Source organism: Rhinopithecus bieti, unplaced genomic scaffold (genome assembly GCF_001698545.2).
Source record: "Rhinopithecus bieti isolate Rb0 unplaced genomic scaffold, ASM169854v2 scaffold_21726, whole genome shotgun sequence".
NCBI lineage: Eukaryota > Metazoa > Chordata > Mammalia > Primates > Cercopithecidae > Rhinopithecus > Rhinopithecus bieti.
Genome location: NW_016811100.1, coordinates 344,139 through 368,468, shown reverse-complemented (window position 1 = coordinate 368,468; position 24,330 = coordinate 344,139). Strand labels below are relative to the sequence as shown.

The 24,330-nt window shown below is 39.0% G+C and overlaps 1 protein-coding gene across 1 annotated transcript in view; it reads right to left on the bottom strand.

The window, feature by feature from the left end:
* CHD7 (chromodomain helicase DNA binding protein 7) overlaps window positions 1–24,330 on the bottom strand; it is a 140,753-nt gene that overhangs the window by 72,470 nt on the left and 43,953 nt on the right. The window contains 2 exon segments of the mRNA XM_017893477.1: window positions 324–465; window positions 14,248–14,678. Coding sequence (XP_017748966.1) covers window positions 324–465; window positions 14,248–14,678 — 573 coding nt within the window.

Sequence of the window (24,330 nt, the reverse complement as noted above, 5' to 3'; positions counted from 1 at the left end):
TATATTAACAATATATTCAACAATATGTTAACAATAAGATAGACAGCGAAATATACATCTACAGAAATAAATCAAGAATCTCTGCCTTATTAATTATAGAATCAAAGACAGCAAAATCAAGCCACTCTCGTCAGGAGTGTAATTTCTTGTTCCACGCCCTCTCTCCCTCCCCACATCACTATGGAGATAATGTTCCAGACTACAATAAAGACATCTCAAGAGCATCTCTATAACAAGATAGCAGAGGTCTTGTGTACTTCATACATGGCTAAAGTTACCTATGTTAAATGACCAAGGCTCAGGGATCACAATAATTACATTACCTGAACACCTGGGTCCTCGTCTTCTTCAGGAAGAGGAGACGGTGGAGGTGTTTTATCTAAGTCTGAATTTTCAGAACCTTCTGTTTTTCCCTTGTTGACCTTTTTCTTCAAAGCACTTGCTTCTGAGTCAGGTTTCTTATTACTAGAATTCAAAGTGGATCGCTTAGTGTTCACTTTTAATGTGTCTCTGCATGTCTCTTATATTTCCCACATTAATATCCCGAAAGTATCAATGACAATTGTTAAATTCATACATATTGGCTATTTACAGTTAAATGCAACTTCCAATTAAGTTTTCCTAGCAAAACTCCATATTAATGACTTTTAGCAAATATACGACCTAATTAAAAATAAATTGCATGCAAAAACTTATACCACACATAGTATATTTGTGCAAAATGCCCCCCAGTACATCAAGCCATAATAAAAAATCAGATTAAGAAGTAGTTTTGCTATCAAGTTTTTAAGGTACACAACACTTTTTTAATTGTCATGAAAAATGATATCATGATCATCTCTTTGTATCTTTTGTGGATAGTTTTACATACTTATTTAAGTACTCTTTTGACCAGTACTGGAAGGTATCCTCTTTTATACCATCCAGTTACATTTTTCTTCAACTTATAATCTTTTAGAATATAATCAAAATATATAGCAATTTCCTGTTGTACATAATTTTAGTTAGTGTTGTGTTCTTAATTAAATATAAGCTTTATTTTGGTGCTATATGTTTTTTGAGATAATCACAATTAGCCCTTTTTTTGAAAGATAGTTCTTTGAAAATAAAATACAGTAAAGCAACCCTAATAAAGTGCATGTTTCATAGTATGCTGCTGACAAATGTTAGTAGAATTTGACTATTATATAAGACAAAGGACATAAACTTTAAGAAAAAAATGTTTTAAGTTTGCCATTACCTCTAGAACCTTTACCTGACTTTCTTTCAGAATGTACATTTAGTGTTACCTTCCATTTCTATTTCCAAATCAGCTCCAATTTTTTTTTTTTATATTTTGAGACGGAGTTTCGCTCTTGTTGCCCAGGTTAGAGTGCAATGGCACGATCTTGGCTCACTGCAACTTCCACCTCCCGGGTTCAAGTGATTCTCCTGCCTCAGCCTCTCAAGTAGCTGGGATTACAGGCATGCATAACCACGCCCAGCTAATTTTGTATTTTTAGTAGAGATGGGCTTTCACCATGTTGGTCAGACTGGTCTTGAACTCCTGACCTCAGGTGATCCACCTGCCTTGGCCTCCCAAAGTGCTGAGATTACAGGCCTGAGTCACTGCGCCTGGCCATCAGCTCCAAATTTTCTAACACCAATTACTATTTGTCATCCAACACTGAAAATAATCCAACCTCAGTAATGATTTTTTTTCAAAAATATTTCTAGGGAGCCTCAAATTCCAATAAATTGTGAAAACAAAAGCTGTATTTCAAAACCTTCAAAAGTTTATTTATTGAAAGGTGTAAGTTCTTAGGAAAATGTACTGACACAATGCATTAAACAGCATGTTTTTACCGTCCGCTACCACAAAAGGAAGAAGCCAAGATACCTATAGGCTTTCAGAATAAAGCACATGTCATGTAAAATATTTCAAAAGTATTGTTAATAAAGTACCCATCACACACCTAAAATGGATTTTTTCAACTAAATAAAATATCTGATCATCTTAAATTAGTTATTCTTAATACTCAGAGTTTTATTTTGTTAACATTTTAGCATAGTAAATAGCTACATAAGAAAATAACAATTCAAGATTATAGCAAACGGCAGTTAGGTTTAAAAGCTATTTTATTTAAAAGAAAAGAAAAGGAAATGCTCTAAAACTTTGTCTTCAAAAGACCCACAGAAAGCATAATATTTTAAAATTTTAAAAAAAAAAATCCATACAACCGTTCCTCATCCAACTGTCCTAGTGTTTACGCTACACATGGACAGAAGTCTCCCCTACTATGAGGTTCCATTTCCAGCATTTATTTCCGCTCTAACTGCCACAAATTATACAATACTACAGCTGAACACTGGGCCCCTTTCCTTTCATCTGCACGCCAAGAGCAATCAGATTACCCTGGTAACCAGCGGTCACATGACCAGCACCTGCTCTTTTGGCTGGATGCCACTGACTAAAGCCATCTGCTTCCCTCAATCAGCTTTCAAACATTCTCAACACCTGCGCTGCAGTGTTTTGTGGTTTCTTTTATCAAATCAGTGCAAAACTGCTTCCAAAACTTTACATATTTCTCAAATTTGTTTAAATCAGAGGTAGGCCTGTCAAAGAGTTGAACCACTGCCAGGTAAAGTGAGTTGGCAGCTCGTGCTTTTCACGGTGACCTCTCTATACCAGAGTGAAGTACACGGTTTAATTTAGAGGGCTGCCGGGCCCTGCATGCATGGTCCTACAGGAGTAAAAGGCTTACTATCTGGAAACCGACCAGAGCCCAGGTTTGAAGAAACATCAATTTGCTGAAGGAGAGAAGTGCTAATGATTTTCCATCTGCCCTTCCAAAGAATGAACTGTATGGAACCTCCAAGATAGCTGAAAGTCAGACAGGCCCTCTCCAAATGTTTAGACAAAAAGCCGATAGCCAAGGGAAGCACTTATCCCAGATCCGAGTATGGAAAGATTTCTAAACTCATCAGACTTTGCACTATTCATGTTGTTAAGGGACAGCTAGGCATTTCCATGCATCAATATACAAATCAAAGAACACTCTAGGAAGTCAAAAAAGAAGCAACAAAATCTTCAGTGTCCACCCTACAACATTACCATCAAGGATAAAATTAAGTTATGTAAATTAAATTGCCTTTGCTACTATTCTGCAATAAGCTAATCGTGATTTTCAACTAAGTGTTGTATTAAAACTGCTTTGCCCAAAAACATCCAAGTCAAGATTTTTCTTTTAACAAACAAAGGTAATCTAGAATGGTGGATATGAGCATTGACTTGAGTCAAGACAAACAGTTCCAGTTCGAACTGTCATTTATAGACTGTGACCATGGATAAGTTACTTAATTTGTCTGAGCCTCAGTTTCCTCATCTGTAAAATAAGGTTAATATTTATACAGTCTTCCAAGATTTATTATGAGGTTTAAACGAGAAAATGGCACAGACAGTTAACATCCACACCCATGTGAAAAACAAGAAGCTGAGTCTGGGAAGTATTCTCTGGTCATGGCTCAGACCCATTTGGGCCTATTCAGCTGCAGAGACTTACAGACAGGACCCCACCTTCACCGAGGATGACTTCATTCAAGCAACATACATAGAAGGAAGAGCCTTCATCAACATTACTAAGCAGTAGCTAAAAGAACATGCAAGCAAACAGACCCATAGTGCACTCCCCCCCATGCCCATGACCACTGCTTTAGTTCAGACACATATCATTTCCCGCCCAGGCTATTAATCACAACAGCTCCCCACTGCCTCATCACCCTCACGCCCCACGTGCAGGGCTATACAACATCAGACCAGTGGAGAAAGGACAGAGAGTCCACATGTATAGTTATCGTTTATATCTGTAAGTGTCAAAACTAGTCTTTTATAAAGTCAAATCCAAAACATAAGACATATATTCCTCTTCTGAATTACAATAGAAGCTGGAATGTATGAAAATGGCCAATGTTCTAAGTGGGGGGGATGAGAATGTCTTTAAGAAGTAACATCACTTAAACCAACATTGCAATATTGAAGATAAGGCCACTCTGCTGCCTGACGCAGATACAGAACCGCAAGACTCCTCTAACAGCTGCAGTGATGGCTACTCATGGGCCTAGCTCAGGAAGACAGCCACATGGCAGCCTGTGAGTGGGAAGAATAACTAGGCCATGTGCAGGGAACACCTGTAAATTCCATCCCTGAGTGGCACCAGCCCAGAAGAAATCAGGTCTACCCTCATTCCTCTCGTAAACCTGCTGTGCCTTCTGCATTTCCCACCTCAGCATCATGGTAATGCCACCAAAACATCACCTGAAAACTCATCTCAAGTCACCAGAGTAACCAGTTGAAATGCAAATCTGACTGGGGCATTCCTCTGCTTCAAACCTCTACATGTAATGTCTGAGATTCTCCATATGGGTGTACCAGACCCTTTGCCTCTTATGCTTCCAGGCATACAGAACTATTCTCCAAAACACACGTGTATCTCTTCTACCTATACTTTTATCCCAATCTACTCATCTGCAAGACTCAGCATGGACACCACTCATTTCAAGAAGCATTTTCTAATCACCATGGTCTGGATCAGATATGATCTCCTCACTCCACCCTGGATGGTGTCACATGATATACCCCATACAAAGGATACATAAAATACACACAAGTTGGTGGTAACATTACTGCAATGTATTAAAATCAAAGTACTATATGTGTGTCTTTCTCCAACTATCATGTAAGCTCAAGCAGAGAAGAAACTGTGTCTTATTATGTTTGCATTTCTAGAGCCTACTCTGGTAGGTTACTTATAATTGTTAACTGGTCTAGTTACAACAGTACAAGTAATAGCAATAACAACAGCGGAAACATACATAGCCCTGGGTATGTACCAGGCACTACTCTAAATATTTTTCTCATTAACTCATATAAGAACTCCCCACATAGCATCTACCTTGATGAAACACCTATAAAGCTCAGTAAAATCGGGCTAAAGTTTAAAAAAATAGAGTGAAACCTAGCATTTTTAAAAAACCAATAGAAAAGAATATCATCTACATACCTTGCCTCCATACTCACAAACTTCTTTTGTGATCCTTATCTCACATCATTACTGATAATGACCAAAAAGCAGGCCATCCCTCCTGAGGCTAGAGGCTGAGACACAGAGTCATCCACTCATGAAGCTAGAGAGACATGGAGCCATCCACTCACGAGGCCAGAGAGATGTGGAGTCATCCACTCACGAGGCTAGAGAGACGTGGAGCCATCCTCTCCTGAGGCTAGAGATGCAAAGCCATCCACTCATGAGGCTAGAGAAGACTTGGAGCCATCTATTTGTGAGGCTAGAGAGACATGGAACCATTCACTCATGAGGCTAGAGAGACGCAGAGCCATACACTTATGAGGCTAAAGACACGGAGCCATCCACTCCTGAGGCTAGAGACTAACACACAGAGCCATCCACTCATGAGGCAAGACAATGAGATATACAGCCATCTACTCATTTTAGACAAGCCCTTGTAATCAGATGGAGAACATTTTCTGAGGATGCTGCTGGAGGTTCGAAGGGCCACTGTTCCTCCTCCAGCCTTACATTTTACATTTCATCATGAGAGTTGGGTTACACTGGTGGGTAGCTGGATGTGCTCAGGGTCCATAGCTAAGCGACCAAGGTCTTAAGTTCTGCAATCACCCCCAATGGCACCAAAGCATACACCAACTTAATGCAAACTCTTAGAAGCAGGCATTAGAAGAACACAAACTTTATATTCAGAGAGCAGTATTTGTCGCATGGAGAGAGAGTCTAGGCAATCTACCTTTATGCAAGGAGTCATGTTCAGCTTACAACTGTAAGTCCATAAGGACGGCCTAGTCATATTACCTGAAATGTGGCTGGATGGATTCAGTATAGGCAACTAATTCCTTCTGCTGGCTTTCTAAACAAAGCTTGATACAAAGGGCCATAGCTTACTGGAAAGCCAGGTAGCTACCCTGATTTATTACAAAATAGAACACAGTTAAACACTGATTAGTGTCAGCCTAATGATCTAAGTCCTGAATAGAAAGAAAACTTGAAAAAGAACCAGATTGTGGACCCAAATGTGATGAAAATGTGGTCAGCTAATGAGAATGTCTGGATAATGGGAAGGAGTTCTCAATCAGTCTCTTCAGATGGGATAAGTTAGTGAAGTTTCTCACCATATTAGGAAAACTTAACCTTGAGGCTTAGGTCATGAGGATTAATCAGGTTTGTGTTCAGAGACTCAAGCTTCTCCAAAATGTTACATTATAATCTTTTTGAAGAGTGAAAGGTATTAAAGCATATTCTTATACTTTATATCCTGAAAAGGCTTTGAATAAAGAAATGAACCTAATGGGTAAGAAGTAAAAGAGATGTTTTTGTGGCATGGGATGCCACACAGAATGTGATGCAGGGTGTTTGTGGCAAAATACAACTCTAAAATGATCTGAGCTGCCACACTAAAATACACAGCTAGATGTTACAGGCCAAGGGCTCAATGCTGGCAGAGGAGAGTGTCTAGCCTCTCAACTTAAGAGCAGAGGATTTCCTTTAAGCCCTGTCTACTATTTGGTAAGTTTTTTAGACAATGAAAAGAAAATTAAAAGACAAAAGGCAAACTAAAAAAAGATAAAGTGTGGAGTTCTAAAAGCCAATTAAAAGCCAATTAAAGCAGCATAAAATCTGGTACATCATAGAGTAAAATCAACCCCACAAAATAAAAATTTTAAAGAAAGTCCTAAGACTAAAATTTAACAGCTAAACTAGAATGTAATAAAATGCAGACGACAGAATAAGCTAATGAGGAAGGGGACAAATCAAACTCTGAATGACAGATAATAAACCCAGAGGTCAAAAACTTCACACCAAGACATCCAGCATCCTTTTGGCGAAGGCCCCAGTAGTGCTCAGCGCACTGCCCAGGTGTTTGCAATCCTGCACCCAGCAGCCTGAGGCACTCTCGGTTCTCAGGCACCAGACCTGGCACCCACATGCTTCACTCCAAGCAGGTGCCTCGCCACCCTCAACTCCTAAACCCCAGCCACAAATTATTTACCCTACTCTTCTAGTTGAAAAAGAAAAAGGAAAGCCGTTAGCAGGAAAGGAAGAGGGAATAATTCTGTTTTACTTACGGACAACAAATGTACAAGTTCAATGAAGAATTAATAAATGTCTTAAGTTCTTTAAAATTAGTCACCAGCTGGGTACAGTGGCTCACGCCTGTAAACCCAGCACTTTGGGAAGCCAACGCAGGTAGACCGTTTGAGGCCAGGAGTTGGAGACCAGCCTGGGTAACACGACAAAACCTCGTCTCTATAAAAAATACAAGAAAAAGTCTCTGTAGGTCTGGATCTGAAAGAATCAAAAAATAAAAATAAAAGAAAAAAGAGAGACTGAGGTAGGAGGAGGGAGGACTGCTTGAGCCCAGGAGGCTGAGGCTGCAGTGGGCTGAGACTGTGTTACTGCACTTTGGCCTAGATGACAGAGCAAGACCCTGTCTCAAAAAAAAAAAAAAAAAAAAAAAAAAAGTCACCTGGGGCTGGGTGCAGTGACTCACACCTGTAATCCCAGCACTTTGGGAGACCGAGGCAGGCAGATCACTTGAGGATAGGCATTTGAGACCAGCCTGGCCAACACGGTGAAACCCCAACTCTACTAAAAATACAAAAATTAGCAGGGCGTGGTGGTGCACCCCTGTAGTCCCAAGCTACTAGGGAGGCTGAGGCAGTAGAATCACTTGAACCCGAGGTTGCAGTGAGCCGAGATCACGCCACTGCCCTCCAGCCTGGGCGACAGAGCGAGTCTGTTTCAAAAAAACAAAAAAAAGAAAAAGAAAAGAAAAGAAAGAAAATCTATAACAGTTACCAAGTTTTATGGATTAAATTCAGATCTGCCAGAAGTAACGTGGAAAAGAAGTCTAGTTAGCTAATGTGCTATCTGATCATAGAAGTTTAACATCGACATTAACACTTTGGCCACGTGGCATCACCTGGCATTATAATGGAAGCCAAACTCCCACAAAATTATATTGTTCCTATAGAAGTCAGGGCTACAAATAAAATTAGTATTCGAATGGAAACTTAAGGGTATTGTCTTACTTAAAAAAAAAAAGTGCCTTTTTTCTTGATTCATACTCTCCATTTCCTAGACATAACATAAAGAATTAAACCAATTAGACACTACAAAACTGATGCAAAAAGTAGGCCTTTCAATGGCCTTTTATCATAGTGTATCTTTCCAAGTGCCAAACTATAGGGCACACATTTGACTACCTGTGCCACATTTTAAGATGCCACTCTTATTCATGCACAGCAATCCTATGAAGTAGGAACGGGGACTCTGGCAGTCAAAACCCCCTCCCTAGATTCATCATTATGGTCTCTAATCTGCCAGGGAGGCTAACACAACAAATGAGCCATGCTGCCCACCCACATTTCAATCAGGTGCCACAGATGAGATGAGACTTCGGCAGATTAAATACATGGTAAAAACAACAAAGAAGAAACTACCATCATCCACCCCAACAGGAGAAACCAAACTCCCACAAAATTATATTATTCCTATACAAGTCAGGGCTACACATAAAATTAGTATTCTATGGAAGTTTAAGGGTGTTGTCTAACTTAAAAACAACAACAACAAAAAAGAACAGTGTCTTTTTTCTTGATTTGCACTCTTCATTTCCTACTTAACGTCTGAAAGCTAAGTCACACAGACTTCTACATTAAGGTGGCTGAAGTGAGGGCTGGCATTTCAGATGACTGATGCTCTGCACAGTGGCTTTGCACAAGCACCAGAAGCCTCAAAGGGGCCTTCGTCCAGGCAGAAGACAACTAACATAAAGATCTTTACATATCAGGTGCAAACTGCATTTGTACAGAATTTCATTTTTCAAAAGTACTTCATTTTCACATACATAGACTTATTTAAATAAAAGATAAAATCAGCCTATGATTCCTTCTGCTCTTTACCTGCCAGCCCTAACATCATAACCACATGTACTGTATGGTAACATACGCTCCACCTGAAAATTCCACTTAGGACTTTCAAGGAATGTGCCTCCAGAAAAATCTCCCTTTAATATCCCACTGTGGCTCATGGCCTCCTCACATCTGACCTTCCATTTGATAGGTGCAGTGGGAGTTGAAAGTGGGATCTACATCACCTTCTCCCATATAAACCAAAGTGGCAACAAGGCCACTGCTTTGGAGTCCACTGCAGTTCTCTGGATGGGCAAAAACAAATTTCCAGCAGACCCAATGTAGCCCACCCTGCATCTGGCACAGACAATGAGTTGGCAAACTTGCTTTCAAGGTCAGTATTATTAGGCATTCTCTTCCCTTGATGGATATGAACTGAACCACACATGTCAAAGACACCAGGCTCTGTACTAAAAGCAGCCGATGACTCTCTCACCCTGCTTACTCAGCCGGTTTAAGATGAAATCAAAAAGAGGAAGGGCCACAGTGGGGCCACTGAGGCTGGCTGGCAAAAGGAAGGCCTTGAGGTGGTTACCCTAAAGGAAAGAAGGATTTGGGATTGAAAAGATCCTATGGTCCTTTTGTTGAAGAAAAGACAGCCTTTGAGACAGCAGGAAAGGGAGCACGAGCTTGGATTTAACGAACCAGAGACTGGGTAGGACAGGTCAGGAGACAGAGCCACACTATGTTCATGGGCACCAACACTGAAAGGGCTCAAAGATTCATTTATCATCACACATGTAAGAAATCTCTACCCTCTTCCATAGGCACAGGGTGCAAAACATTTAGTTCTGTCTTTTCAAATGTCCAATGTCTTGCATCAAGAGTAAATCATAGCATGTGAGTAAAACAAAGAATAAAAAAATCTCAGGACAGCTACAAAAAAAAAAAAAGCAAAGAAAGGCTGAGGGTTTAATTTACTTTATTACCCATATACCTGACGGGACGGGAAGACATCTGACTATCTAGATTTTTGTACTTACTAGCAAAATTAGCATAATGGGTTACTTTTGTGCCTAATCTCTATTAAGAAATTTCATATATACAAGAGTACAGCACAAAATACATATTAGTTTATAAAAACACACCACCATTGGACTTGGTGGCTGAATAAAAGTATTTCTCAGGTAAACGTTGCTACTCTCCAAGCTCATAACTGAGAAAGCAATATTTGAAAAGCTAAGTTCCTCAGAGAAAGCTGCTACATAAATACTATTACTATTAATGATGATAGTATGATTTGCAAAAAGCTCCCTCACATGTTTCTGGTACTGTATGTGTGTTTTTTTTTTTAAATAAGAGTAGTATGTAAAACAATACTTCACTCTTAATTGAAAATAACATTTTAGTTTTCTACTAAGTTTAATTCTAGGGACAGAGTACAGAGCAAGGAATGAAAAGGATTCCTAGAAACTGCATTAGCAGCAAGTCTGTGTTGCTTCATTTAACTTCAGCTTCAGTAGTCAAGTCACAATCTTTGGCCAAGTTCCCTTCTTTCTGTACATTCAAAGAATCTTTATATAGCTAAATGGACCATTAAATCCTTCAAGAGTCATTCAAAGGAAGCACTTCCTCCAAATTCTTTCTCATCGCACAAGGCACATGCATGCACAACAGAAAATGCATTGAAAAGGATGCAAATCCTCATATTCCAGCTCCATGAATCCTTCCATATGCAAAACGGCATCCTCTCCAACCCACAAATGGTTTCGCTGTTATTTTCAATATTAACAACCAATATTTGAAAGCTGTAAGGACAACTGGGGAGAGCATCAGAAAAATCAACAGAAAAAATATATATTTAACATAAAATGGGAAAGGGAAAAAAGATACGGCCAGAATAGAGAAGAGGAACGTGGCCCATTTTTCTCATCAAGGTTTTACATGTCTTTTTCTGTGATGCTGAACTCTTTTCCTGTTTCACCACCACTCTATGTAACAGTTTCTGGGCAGATTCTTTTAGGTCCTCCTGCAGAGGAAAGACATGTATGATCATATTTTAGTTGTCAAAAAGGCCAGTTCTCTGGCAATGGTCACAAATTCAAGCTTCTGCCATTTTATAGAACAAGATGGGGTGCCAGGCAATGAGGAGACACGCAAGGAAAATCAGCCCCTGACAACAGCCAGCCTTCACATGTCTTTTACCATGGTGAGTGTTAAGTGATGCAGATCAAGCTCTCTCCCTGACAGTGACACAGCACAGAGAAAGCTAGCGCACCCTCGGGCCGCTTCCTTCACCTCCCGCTCAAAGAACAGAACACTTGTTTGTACAACACAGCAATGATATGGCATACAGGGCTGCAGAGTAAAGATGTGAGCAGTTCTGTGCTAAATGTTTCATTTCAGTTCTGTTTATTCCCTCTATTTTAGCTCTCTGTAGGAAAATTATTTTCTGTATAAACAAATTCATCAAGTTAACTTATTCAAGGATGGAAATAACTGGTATCACATAACATTTTGCAAAACAAAATTGCCACTGTTGTATTCCAGTGCTTAAAAGCAAACTGCTACGGCAATTCAAATCCAGTACTAACATAACCCAAACCCCCTATTACCTTCATCACTGCATATTCAATTTACATAATTATTCTACTATGCTATTCAGAATTTACATGTAGTTGTATGCACTCTAGTTATCCTTGCTCCAGGGATGCTGTTTCCTTTCTACACTTAGTATAACAACACTACAACGCAACATACTCAATTTATCAGATCAAGAGAAACAATGAGGTTCAACAAAATAATGGTCTGGTTTGTTAATTTACTTAAAACCTCAATTCAACTACCGTGTGCTTGGACAGCCATCCCTGTTTGACTGTCAACAGGGAAGTTCAGGAATGTCCTTACCACACTTCACTGTAAATCAGCAGTGGCCCTATAAGTGATCAAGTAACCAGGGCCAACAGAGGTGCCACCAACACTCTTTATGGCCCGCTCCCCAGTGTAGCATCCTAAGTCTTTGGGCCACACTGCAGCAGCTCCCGTTTAACCTATAAATCCATAGGCTCATCAGATGTGTTCCATCCAATTATTTTCACACCACTTAGGGTAAAATAACTGTTGCCTATAGCAGGCATTGACTAAGACTATTAGTTAAAAGCAGCAAGAGCAGGGAAGGTACTAGACACTTTTTCAGAGAAAATACACCCTTTTCTTCCTACCAAAAGCTTGTGATTCTAGTGCAAAGCCAATACTCAGATACAGCAACGCCAAGCACTTACTCTGCACAGACTCTGATTCATACTTCAGAGTGGATAGCAAGCCTATGAGGCTTGCACTGAACATTTCTCTAGTGGATAAACACAGGGTCTATATTGGCACCAAGAAGACATGGCATGCCTGGGACTAACTAGATTTGGTGCTCCAACTTTCAAACAGTTTCTTACAGTTGTCGGAAAATGTTAACAAATTTCATTGTTAAATACAGCACTTTAATATCTGCCCCAAAAGACTCTACAAGAGGTAAGGGTATGCTAAGTAAGTTTTTAAACACAGAGCCAGTCTGATATAGATTTAGAACTTGAAAGGATATACTTGGAAATTCGTAACAATATCCAATACAGAGTGTTATTTTCTTTTTTTAATCCATTTTTACCATAAGGTGATAAATTTAAAATTAAGATGAAAACTGGAATCAGATATATATCTTGATGCTAAGATTAATACTTATGATGTATTTCCTGAGCTCCAAAAAGCTTCTTTAGAACAGAGACTCCTATGTTTTAAGTTAAAGAAAAAAGATTATATTCTTTTTAAGATTTTTGCTTCGATTTCTTTCTCCTTGGGAGAAATAGGCTTATGCTTTCTTCTACCAAAAGCATAATACTTAGATTTAATTACTTATTTTTTAAACTACCTCACAAAGTCCAACTAAAATTTTACCCATGTCTTTCTTCCTCACCCTTATATCCCTAACTCTTAAAACAGTACGTGCAAATAATAAGCACTTAATATTTCTTAAATAAAACAGATTTTATAATGTGTCAAGTTTAAAATATGTTCACAAAGAGGGGAAAAAAAAGTGATGGTTTTCAATTAGGAGACCACACACTGAGGCATCAAAGAAAATTCACGAGTAAATGCAAATATTAAGTTATCTGTAAGACTGAGCTACTGAATGTAATTCAGTTACTTTGGCACCATAAAAGGTATTGAGGGCAAAATTTCCTAAATGGCTATGATTCAAACTTTTAAAACATCAAATAATAATGTATTTGGAGTTGTTTAGATTATTTTTAGCAGGAAGTTGCAAGTCCAAGTTTGTCCTTTCACTTCAAGGCAACATCTTTTTAGCCACAAAATTAATCTCCTCTGTTTGTGTACTTGGGCATGCACACACGGAGCAGCAATCTCAAAAATTTCACAGGAAATGCAGAATTGACTGATGCATGCACAGGTGTGTGTTTACAGGTGCACATGAGGGTATGGGGTGGGTGTGTTTTCTAATGGAGTTTGCAAACAGATTCAGATTAACCAAGGCTGACCATAGTTCCATCTGGAAACTATATTTTCCAACATGAGCCACATTCTGAAAAATAGATTCAGATGTCTGGAACTGGTTCAGAACAGTTGTAAGAAACATTCACTACAAATGAAAAAAATTAGTCTTCAATGTCTCCTCCTCTCAGCTTTTCTTACTGAATAAATATGCTTTTTGGGGGAGCGGTCAGAGAACTGATGGGGGGAGTATGGAGTGAAAGAGGGTCTTCCCTAGAACCTAAAATTCATGCTACTCTTGAATTCATATCCAATGGACAAGTACTATCTGATTTCTCTTCCGCTGCTCACTAGGATTTCAACCCTGCTCCTGGAAGGCTTACTCTGCCAAGCAGAGAGAATTAACAATCCTGGTTCAACCTCTGGGAAGAAGGGCCAAAATGCTTAGTGAAATATAGTGACCTTTCTTCTATAATCCTTCCTATCCAGTTTTATATCATCACTGAAAATGAAGTTGCTCGTCTATTCTTACAAATAATTATACTGCTAACTTCATTCCATTTGCTAAATAAGTTTTCACAAAAATATAAAAAATTGATTTTTAATTTGTATCTAGTAAGATCTGTAAATCAACAGTTCACAACAATACGTCCTAACTTTCAGAATGCGTAAAAGTCTTAGCTTTTTAGTTTGGATATTAGGGAAAGAAGCTCAATGATGACAAAAATCACTGTGTCCCCTCCCACCCCTCATTTCATAGGCTGTAACTATTTGGCGCTAATTGCTGTACTCTCAATGTTTTGCAGTTGTTGTTTCTGCCCACAGCCTACCTTGACTTTTTGCTGGATTTGGGTTTTGGCGTGGCAGTTTTTGCTTTCTTTTCCTTTGGCTCTTTGGGAATCTTAGGGGCTTTCGGGGTCTTGGGTTCCTTGGGTTCTTTTTTCTCCTTGGGTTCTTTCGGTTCCTTCGGATCTTTTTTTGCCTTTGACCTTTTCTTTTTCTTTTTTTCTTCTTGGGACCCATCCAGTGAGTTCCTATTTAGTTCTTGGTTATCTACCCCACCAGGGAAGTCATCTTTACCAAAACCTTTACTGGGATCCTCTGCTACAATGTGGTTGTTTTTCTTTTTCTTCTTCTTTTGTTGTGGCTGCTGTTCTATTGATGGCAGGTAATCATCACTCTTCACTAGCTGAGCATTCGGTCCACTAACCTGAGTCATATCCGGCACTGGTTTCTCTAGAAAGGGCTCCGACGGCGAATGCTAAGAGACACAAATAGCAATTGAAATTAGTTTATCATTCTTCACAGTAAAGAAAAGAACTGAAAGTTAGTGGCTGATGTTTCTGAAACTTATTCTATACTTAAGTAGCAAATATTTTTCTAACTATACCGTTGTAGAATCTATCATCTTCTCACATCCAAAAAAAAATATGTTTCTTTAAGAGACAATCTTTTAAGTAAGAAAGTTTTAAAATAGCACTTTAGTTAATACAGTAAAAAAATCAGTTCAGGAAGTAAAAATTAATCCAACTTAAGACACTGTCCATTTTTTAAACAGCCTACATGAAAATGGTGAAAGGCAAAACTAAGCCACAAAGAATACATCTAAGTTGAGTTCTAGCCCCATGTGGGAATGGGAACTCAAATTAAAGGTATATAATTTAGCCATTTTTAAAATGAGCAAGAATACTGAACATTTCAAGATATTCTAGTACTGTGAAAGTCTAAAATAAATGTGTAAACATAATATAAATCTTACACAAGTCATTTCTGGTTTAAACAACATTAAAATATCAAATTAAAACCACATACCCAAACTTGATGATTTTGGATTGGTGAAATTTCTTGCATTGACATGAAAGGTAGAACATGTTTTTCTTAACCTCTTTAAGCTTTGTATTTCAAAATTTCACCAAGGGAGAGATAACGCAAATAAATTAATGTGACATGCCTTTGGGAGGTTCTTGACATCCACTAGGGATACACCCAGACACTATCTTAAATAGAGTTGAAAACTAACCACATTTAGGATGAGATTCTTAGTGGTCAGCCAAGATCGGAGGAAGTGACTCCTGCACACAACAGCCTCCCTCATAGCTCACCATCCAAACCAGAGCAGGGCTGCCTGGATTATCATCTATACCATAAATTATGACATCTAACGAACATTTACATTTCAACAAAATACTTGAAAATATTAAATCTACATATGTCTCTCATTTCCTGCCTTTTTCATATGCTGCTTCTGGCATGCAATACTAACTGTAATATAAACGATCTACTATGTGCCAGGCATATACGCTTTACGGCGTGGTACCATTCAATCCTCACACCAGCCCTAAGTGTTAGGTGATTCTTCTAATTTTATAGTTGAAGACACTGCCACTCTAAGATGAAGTAACTTGCCCGAGGAGGTACAGATGTTAAGTGACAGAACTGAGACTGACATCAGAGCCAATAGTTCCAGAGTCCTCACTCCTCAGCACATGACCTACAGAAGAGGAGCAGGCAGGTGAGCCCAAGCCCACATCTCCAGAGCCTTGTGACTACTGTACACGCCAAGGCTTACTACGAGAAAAGGAGGAAGGTTAGAATTAAACATTAAAATACAGGTACTGTAAATTCAATTCCAATACACTTAATATTTATTGAGCAGCTATTTGATGCCATGCACCAAGCTACGTTATGTTTGCTAGATGTGTTAATTCCCCTGAATCTCACAACAAAAAAGTGATAATTTGCCTCCATCTTTCAGAAAGGAAAAGTCCAAGAAGGTGATGTGGCCACCCCAGGTCACACTGTTAGTGACAGAGCTAAGATTTGAATCTAGTTTCCTAACTCTAGTACTTTCTGATTCTGTCTACCTCTTCCTAACATCTTCTATACATCATCTTTCTGGGAAAGGCTCACAGGTTTCACTCAATTGCTCTGGTGTAAGAGAAAGAGCCCAGAACTCTGAGTTAAGAGATTAAAATTCAAGTCCAGGCTCTACCATCAGCTACATCATCTGGGAAAAAATCACTTCACCTATCTGGGGTTAGTTTCTTTTTCTGCAAAATGATGGTTTGGGGTTAGGTGATTGATAAGTGATTTCCAAAGTTTCTTCTAAAATCCGGTGGCATTAAAAAATCTTAAAATACTTATTGCCCTTTCCTTGGTCACAGCTAAGGGAGAATGAGGCTGAAAAAAGAGTAACGATATATAGGAAACACAGAGGCAAGGTCAAAGTTTGAAGAAGAATACATAGATGTAGATCTACATGAGCAGATTTCCATGCAGGGATAACACAGCTAACTAAACACTGCCAAAGTTACCCTCTGCCTCTCTATCCTTTCCTCACAAACACTCTTACACATCAACAGAGGTACTGTCCAAATTATCATTACCTAAGTATCAAGGGGACCTGATTTAACTGTTTTATATTTAGTTTGCATAAGTCGAGTTAGTTTGTACACATTATTTCCCAATGTAATTAAAAAGGAAAAAGCCCTATATTTTTTGCACAGGACACAGAGATCAAACTTATTTGGGACAAGCTATTTTTCAGGAAATGAAAGAAAAAGTTGTTCCTGGAAAGAGAGGAAAAGACGAAAGTCTAAACAATGATTAAAACTTAGAATGGAGAATTAATACCAGGTATGTTTACCCTTCTTTAATCTGCATGCCATTCGCTCCAGTAATAGAACACCAGCTTCTAATGAGAGATTCCCCGGTACACAGTAATGACTTAGGAAAAGCATAAAACACGTAACACAAAAAGATTTAAAGTATATCTACACACTTTAGCATACAAATCATGTTAGATGCTCCTTTTAGTAATAAATGAAGCCATAAATAAATGAAGCCATAAATGAACTCAGTAAAAAATTTAATCTTGCATAAGGAGGAAAAAAGTGAAGATCAAAAACAAAAAAAGTATTAATTCTATTTGATATGCAGCAGAATTATGTTTTGGTACCATCTGAAATAGGGTGAAAAAGGTGCTCAGAAATATTATAGTGTTTACCAGACCCACATCTCCTTAAATCTTTTAGAGAAAAGCTGTTTTTGTAAACATTTAACAAAGAACAGATGGCCTGCCTTAATCATGTGGGGAAAAAAACCTGGAGCTCCCAGTAATACCCTGACAAAGTCTCCCAGGCCCAGCCATGTCCCCCCTTCACCCCCCACCCCACCAGATGCATGGTACAGTCTTCTCTAATGCTATTTAATTTTACAGCAGACATTTTCCCATCAATTCCCACTGCCTGACAGGTAATCAATGCCATTAACATCTGATATTACCATGTAGGGCATTCCTAAAACCTCTCATTTATTAGAGCAAACATGGAGAATGTTAGATACCAAAGGTATTTTTAAATAACATCTTGTCAAACTTTCTGCTTGACATATATTCTACTATAATTCCATATGCCATTTGGAACATTATGGAATATATACAGACTGCCATGAACTTTTGGAACTTAAACAGCATAACTATACTTAAACTATAAATAAAAACGATCTAAGGTGAGTGTGTTTTGTTGAAAAAATTACCATAAGCTAAAGACAATTGTTCGTTTCTTTAACTCCATTGTTCACAACATATAAATTAGAAAAGACATACAACTAAATGATCGTATATAAAACAGCAGAATGGATAAGATGCAAATTTAACCAAAGGAGACCTAGTGGGGGAAGTGAGGGCAATCCCTCTGCTTCTTTTAAGCAAATCCAACCCAAAATGATAGGAGAATCATCAAAGAAAATGAAAAGATATGTAAAAAAGCAACTTTTTATTTATCTCAGTGTGATTTCTTCCACAATTCATCAGCATTTTCTGGCTTAAAAAGCTATCTAATTTCATCATGTTTTGCCTTAATTATACTGCTGAAGCCTCAGCCTGTTAGCAATATTGAGTATAGCATGAGCAAGTGATGCAATGTTAACAGTGTGTGCCATGCTTTCAACATGTATGATCTCTGCAAACTAACATTTTGTAATACAGGGCACCCAAGGATAAACATTTTATTTACAGACAAATGTATTTATTTACATGTTTATTTACATACAAACAAGTCTAAAATCAAAACAATGCTTTATAGAAAAAGAAAAGACCAAGGGGACCAGAATAACATGGTACTTATGAAAACAAAAGCCTCCCCACAAATTAAGCTAAAGGGAGTCAATGAGGAGGAGGCACTTGTACTCTCAGAGAAAATAAGATTCTGGTGAAGAAGAGGCAGGCCAGTTAAGTCCCAAGAAGCACAAATACAAGCTTTAAGAACACTAAACTATTGCTTAAATGGCTCATGAAAATACAAATATCAAGTAGTCATTTAAGATTGAAACGTACTATTTGGTATCTTAAAAAGGCTTTGGAGACACATTTTATTACAAACATTCTTAATTTTATTTTTTCCAGTATTCCCCAGGTTCTTGACCCTTCTACACTCTTCAAAAAAGGAATTCTGGTATGAAAACTACACTCGATCTTCAGCCAGAAGAGTGTGCAATGATTCAAAAGAACATTTAGCAAAGTTTCAGCGAGTCCTATTGAGATTGTAACAATGACACTGATAAAAAAGAAGATGCATTTGGTATCTAGTACCCAATTCATGTATTTATTCAACAAATATTTGAGGCTCTCACAGTAAACAAGGCAGCCATAGTACCTGCTGGGAAAGACCGCAGAGCACCTAACCCAGGCTGAGACCAGGGAGGCTTTCTACAAACTGTCCCAGGCTGAGAGAGAGGGCGAGGCAAAGGAACCAGCCTGAACAACAAATCCTGCCTAAGACTGGGTGACTGCAGACATGCAAATGCTTCACAAGCAAGCTTTTAAAATCTGCTTTGTAAGGGAGGAGATCAAGATGAGCGGATAGCAGTTTGAATGGTCAACTGGGATAATAAACTTTAATTATTTGATATAAAATAAAAGCACAAAATATTCTTAAGAGGATCAAGGACTGAAATATTTTCTGCTTGGTCAAAAATCAGTATTAATGATACTCAGGGCCCTGAGTTCAAGTTTTTTTATATGCCAGTCAGTTTTATTCAGCTCATTCTTAACAATTTCCAGGAAAACATATTTATATTGAATGGCTATATGAATTAATTGAGAAGGCAACGAGTACAGAACAAGTTAAGGATATTCAAATGTGTCACATAAAAACAGGTCTCAGGTAACATGAGTTTAAAGAATTCTGTGACAGGCTAAGCGCGGTGGCTCACGCCTGTAATCCTAGCACTTTGGGAGGCCGAGGCAGGCAGATTACCTGAGGTCAGGAGTTGGAGACCAGCCCGGCCAACACAGTGAAACCCCATCTGTACTAAAAACACAAAAAATTAGCCGGGCATGGCAGTATGCACCTGTAATCCCAGTTACCTGGGAGGCCGAGGCAGGAGACTTGCTTGAACCCGGGAGGTGGAGGTTGCAGCAAGCTGAGATCACACCACTGTACTCCAGCCTAGGCAACAGAGCAAGACTCCATTTCAAAAAAAAAAGAATTCTGTGCTAACCAAAATTCAGTTTTCTTCACTGCAGGACTTTCCAAGCCCTTAATGACTGGGGAAAGTGGCAATGGAGACAGTACAGAGAGTGTCCTACGGGTGTTTAGCCATGGCTTCCCTTCTTTCCATGAAGATTTTAAATGTCCTTCAAAATATACTTTTGATTATACTGATATAGCGATAGCATGGCAAATTCATCACCTTCTCTAGCACAGGGGTACGTAAGTATGTGTATCTGTCCATCTTTCTTTCTCAAAACATTGATTATCAAATGTTTTAAAAGATAGCATATTACACTATGCACAAATATAACTTTATATAAAATGCACTGAAACAGCTCGCTGACTTGGCTGTTTATTTTATTCTCAAGTCACTGGTAGGAATAAACTAGTATAATCATATAAGAACGACTTGTATAATTTTTGTTACACACACAGTCAAGATAATTACAAAGTTAAATAAAATGAATTTTGATATAGCATAATGAAATAATTTATCTTAGCATGTACCTCAGAATCATTAAATTTTATAAACAAAATTTTAAATTACTGTTGAAATATCTAGTTGAAAATTATCTGAAGGCATTTTGAAACTTTGGCTTTCTGCTTGTGTTTTAAAGCTGTCAGAATAGATTAACCATATGAACAAAATCTTAAATGGCTACAAATTAACATGAGCCACCTTTATGGCATCTAAATTATAAACACATTCTGAATTAGTAGCATCCAAAACAATGGAAATAATGAACCAAGCAGTCATGTTGAAAAGTTTCACATCAGAAACAGAATACCAAGCATGTTCTCCATATTTAGGAGTGGAGTGATACCACAGGAACGGTCCAACAGCATTTATAATGTGTAAAACACTACTCTGTGGTGTTTCTATAGTCAGATTGACTGGGATAACATAAGCAGTGAACTCTGACAATGCTAAACCCTTTTCTAAACGTCTGAGAAATTCTAACTGAAACAAGGCTCCCCCCAAGTGGAGGAGAACAGGGCGTTTGCCCTCAGCTCCTTCACCCTCTGCCATATCCACCACTGCCCTTCCAGCCGTCTCCCCTTTCCTGTCTCTCTGTTCTCCACCAACATGATTCTGACCAGTTGTCCACCCTTGCCTGGTGCTGCCCTGCAGGTCCAGGGGTACCAGTGGGCAAGGGTCACCTCTGCAAGCACAGAGCCAAGCTGCTGGGCCAGCAAGGCTGCCCCAGCCTGGCCCTCCTAGGGCAATGGGAAGAGGGTGCTGAGCGGAGAGACAGCACCAAGGTACCAGTCCTAAAGCCATCCTGCAACACTGTACTGAATGACATTTCCTTTAATCATCTGTTGTATAGTTACATGCAGCATGTGCTCTGCTAAGCATTTTACATACCTCTTGTCTTCAGTTTCCTGTAATAACCCTATGAGGCTGGTGAGGTGAGTTATATTATTGCTGCTTTATAAATGATGGAGTTGAAACCTTAAGATTAATTTACCCAAAGTTACACAGCTAGAAAATGGCAAAACTAGAATCCTAACACAGGAGCTATTGCTACAAAATCCACATACTTGACCAAGCCTCTTGTGAGAAGGTCTGGTATGTGACCAGGACCCCCAACAGTGGTATCCTCAGCCAAAGGGGGTGGCTGTGGAGTTCTCCAACCCTAGTTGTAGCTGCAGCACAAGCCTAGAGAGCAGACTGCTGTCCTTCTCCAAAACCGTAAAGGCCTTACTTCTATTTAAGATCCTAACCCTAATCTGCAGGTTAAGATGGCTACAAAATTTAACACAAATTTGAGGGTTTTGCCTTCAAAGGGTCGGAGAAAAACTCTAGTTTAGTTCCAAACTAAAGCTGTAGAGAATCACTAACCTTTTACTCAAAGATAACGATGTAGGTGAGAACTGGTATTCTTACTATGCTTTGCAGCCAACAAACATTATCCACTATGATTCTCAAAATCACTCCACTGGCATAATTCAATGCAATCAATATTGAGGCCTACTTTGTCCCAGGGACTGAACCAACTCCTCAAGAACCACAAAAAAATAAGCCCGCTCCTTGCCCTGTCTTGAAAACTCTCCCCACCCCAAATCACCATCTACTATATTTCAAAGACTGTAACGCAGCCAGTTCTTTTCTCCATCTTTGTCACAGATTCATTGCTACTTCTTAGGAAAAGTACCAGATGAAGTCACAGGCTTGCATTTAGGGGCCATATAGTTGAAACAGCCTGTTTATCTATACACACACCCCTAGGGCACAGAGTTGAGCTAATGCTAAATTGAACTTGCTTTTGATGTGTCTCTGTTGCTTCATAAATGCTTGCAAAAATTAGCTTGTTTATACGAGACTTGAATGATGTTTTTACATGTGCTAGCCTTCTAAAAAGGGTATGCCAGTATTTAGACTGTGTTCCTCATCTTACATCTCCAAATCTGGAGTAATTTTGAGGGAAAAAAGAGGGCCAACAGAACCATCACTTCTCCGGGCAAGGAAGAAACAAAAACCACCACAAGTGCAACACAATGCGAAGTTTATTGCAGTTAGAGTGAGTAACTTCCTAGATCTCCCAGGCCACAAGCAGAGGGGTAGCCCCCTGAGGCAGCAGGCCCGCCCCACCTATTCTCTCTGCTGAACATTTTATATACCTCTTCTCTCGGACTCCTACAATAACCCTATGAGGTTGGTGAGGTGGGTGATATTGTTGTTGCTTTATAAATGATCGAATGGGAATGACAGAACAAGAGTAACAACCCAAGAAAAGGCATGGTCTCCAATGTGAACATCATGGTGCCGCTGACTAATCACAAGCAAACCAAAATATGAGCCCATTAGAGGAATCTGAGACACAGTCATACTTTCACCCTCTTGTTCTAAATTTCTGAGCTCCTTAGGGCAGTAAATCAGCAAATGTTCTTCTACTGGACATTATTTTCTAGAAGTAAAAATGGCAAATATAGTATGTTCATGGGCCTTAACAAAGTAAATTTCATTCTCTCCCTTCTCTCTTTTCTTCACCACCTTGCATAAATTGCCCTTCCCTTAGTGGGCTCACCTTAGTAACTATACATGAATGAGAACTATACATGAATATAGAATTGGTTCTATAGAACCAATTTCAGTCTCAAGGCATCTGTCTTGTTTATTTCAAGTTAGCCCTAAGGTCCATAGTGTTCTCAAAGAGGTGTCTGGAAGTTTGAATTTGGCAGTGGACACCCATACCTGAAGTTACCCAGCTTACTAAGGATCAGACTCGGCAAAACAAAAGACAACAACAGTACTTCCTGGCTGGTCAAAACGCTTTGCAGGTTTAACCTTTAAACTGGAAAGAAGAAATGCAGAGTTTGGTTCTGGTAAAGCAATTTTTACCAAATTTGCATTTAAGTTTCTACTACCTTAAAAGGGTCAACATTCAAAGTAACTTACTACGCTGTTCTTAAGAATTTTAAAAGTCAAACTTCAAAGACTATCGAAGGTGTGTCTGCAACACTGAACAATCCCAGGGGTTTGTGCAGAATTGGGAACAGAACAATTTTTGAAGGGGAAAAAAATCAATTTACAAGCAGCACAGTGATAAAGTTAATTTACACACTCTAGGCAAGTTCTCCAGGATTCAAAGACTGAGAGTCTAGCAAATTTAGTTTTCAATAATTGCTTAATGACAGACTACTCTTGTCCTATAAAAACTCACGTACATCTTGTGGGGAGGCAGAATTCCAAGATGGCCCCATTATCTCTATCTTCTGAGTGTGGAGGGACCTGTGACCCTCAAGCCAATAGAATACAGTGAAGGTAAAAGGATTTCACATGTGTGATCAAGATTTCCAAATCAATTGGTTTGGAGTTACTTAAAGGGCAATTATTCTGGCTAGGTCTGACTGGGGGATGCTTTTAAAGAGGGTGGAGACCCTTCTTGAGGGTGAGAACTCTACATTGGTGGGGAACCCAACATGGTGCAGAACTTCAGGAGCTGAAGGTGGCCCCAGGCAACAGCCAGCAGTTACTGAAGCCCCCTGTCCAAGTCAAATAGCACAGGAAATGAATCCTGTGGGCAACCTGAATGTGGATTCCTCCCTAGTCAAGACTCCAGAGGAGAACACAGTCCTAATGACTTCTGACTGCAGTCTTGTGAGGCGCGAGCAGAGGACCCAGCTAAACCATGCCCGAACTCTGATCTATGGAAACTGAGAGAGGAAACAGATATTGTTTTAAGCCATAAAGTTTGTGGTACAGAGTGAGTATCCCTAATCCAAAAATCTGAAATCCAAATGCTCCGAAATCTGAAACTTTCTGAGTACTGAAATACCACTCAAAGGATACGCTCAATGGAGCATTTTGAATTTCAGATATTCGAATTAGGGATGATCAACAAATAAACATAATGCAAATATTCCAAAATCTGAAACAAATCTGAAATCCAAAACACTTCTCAATCCAAGCAT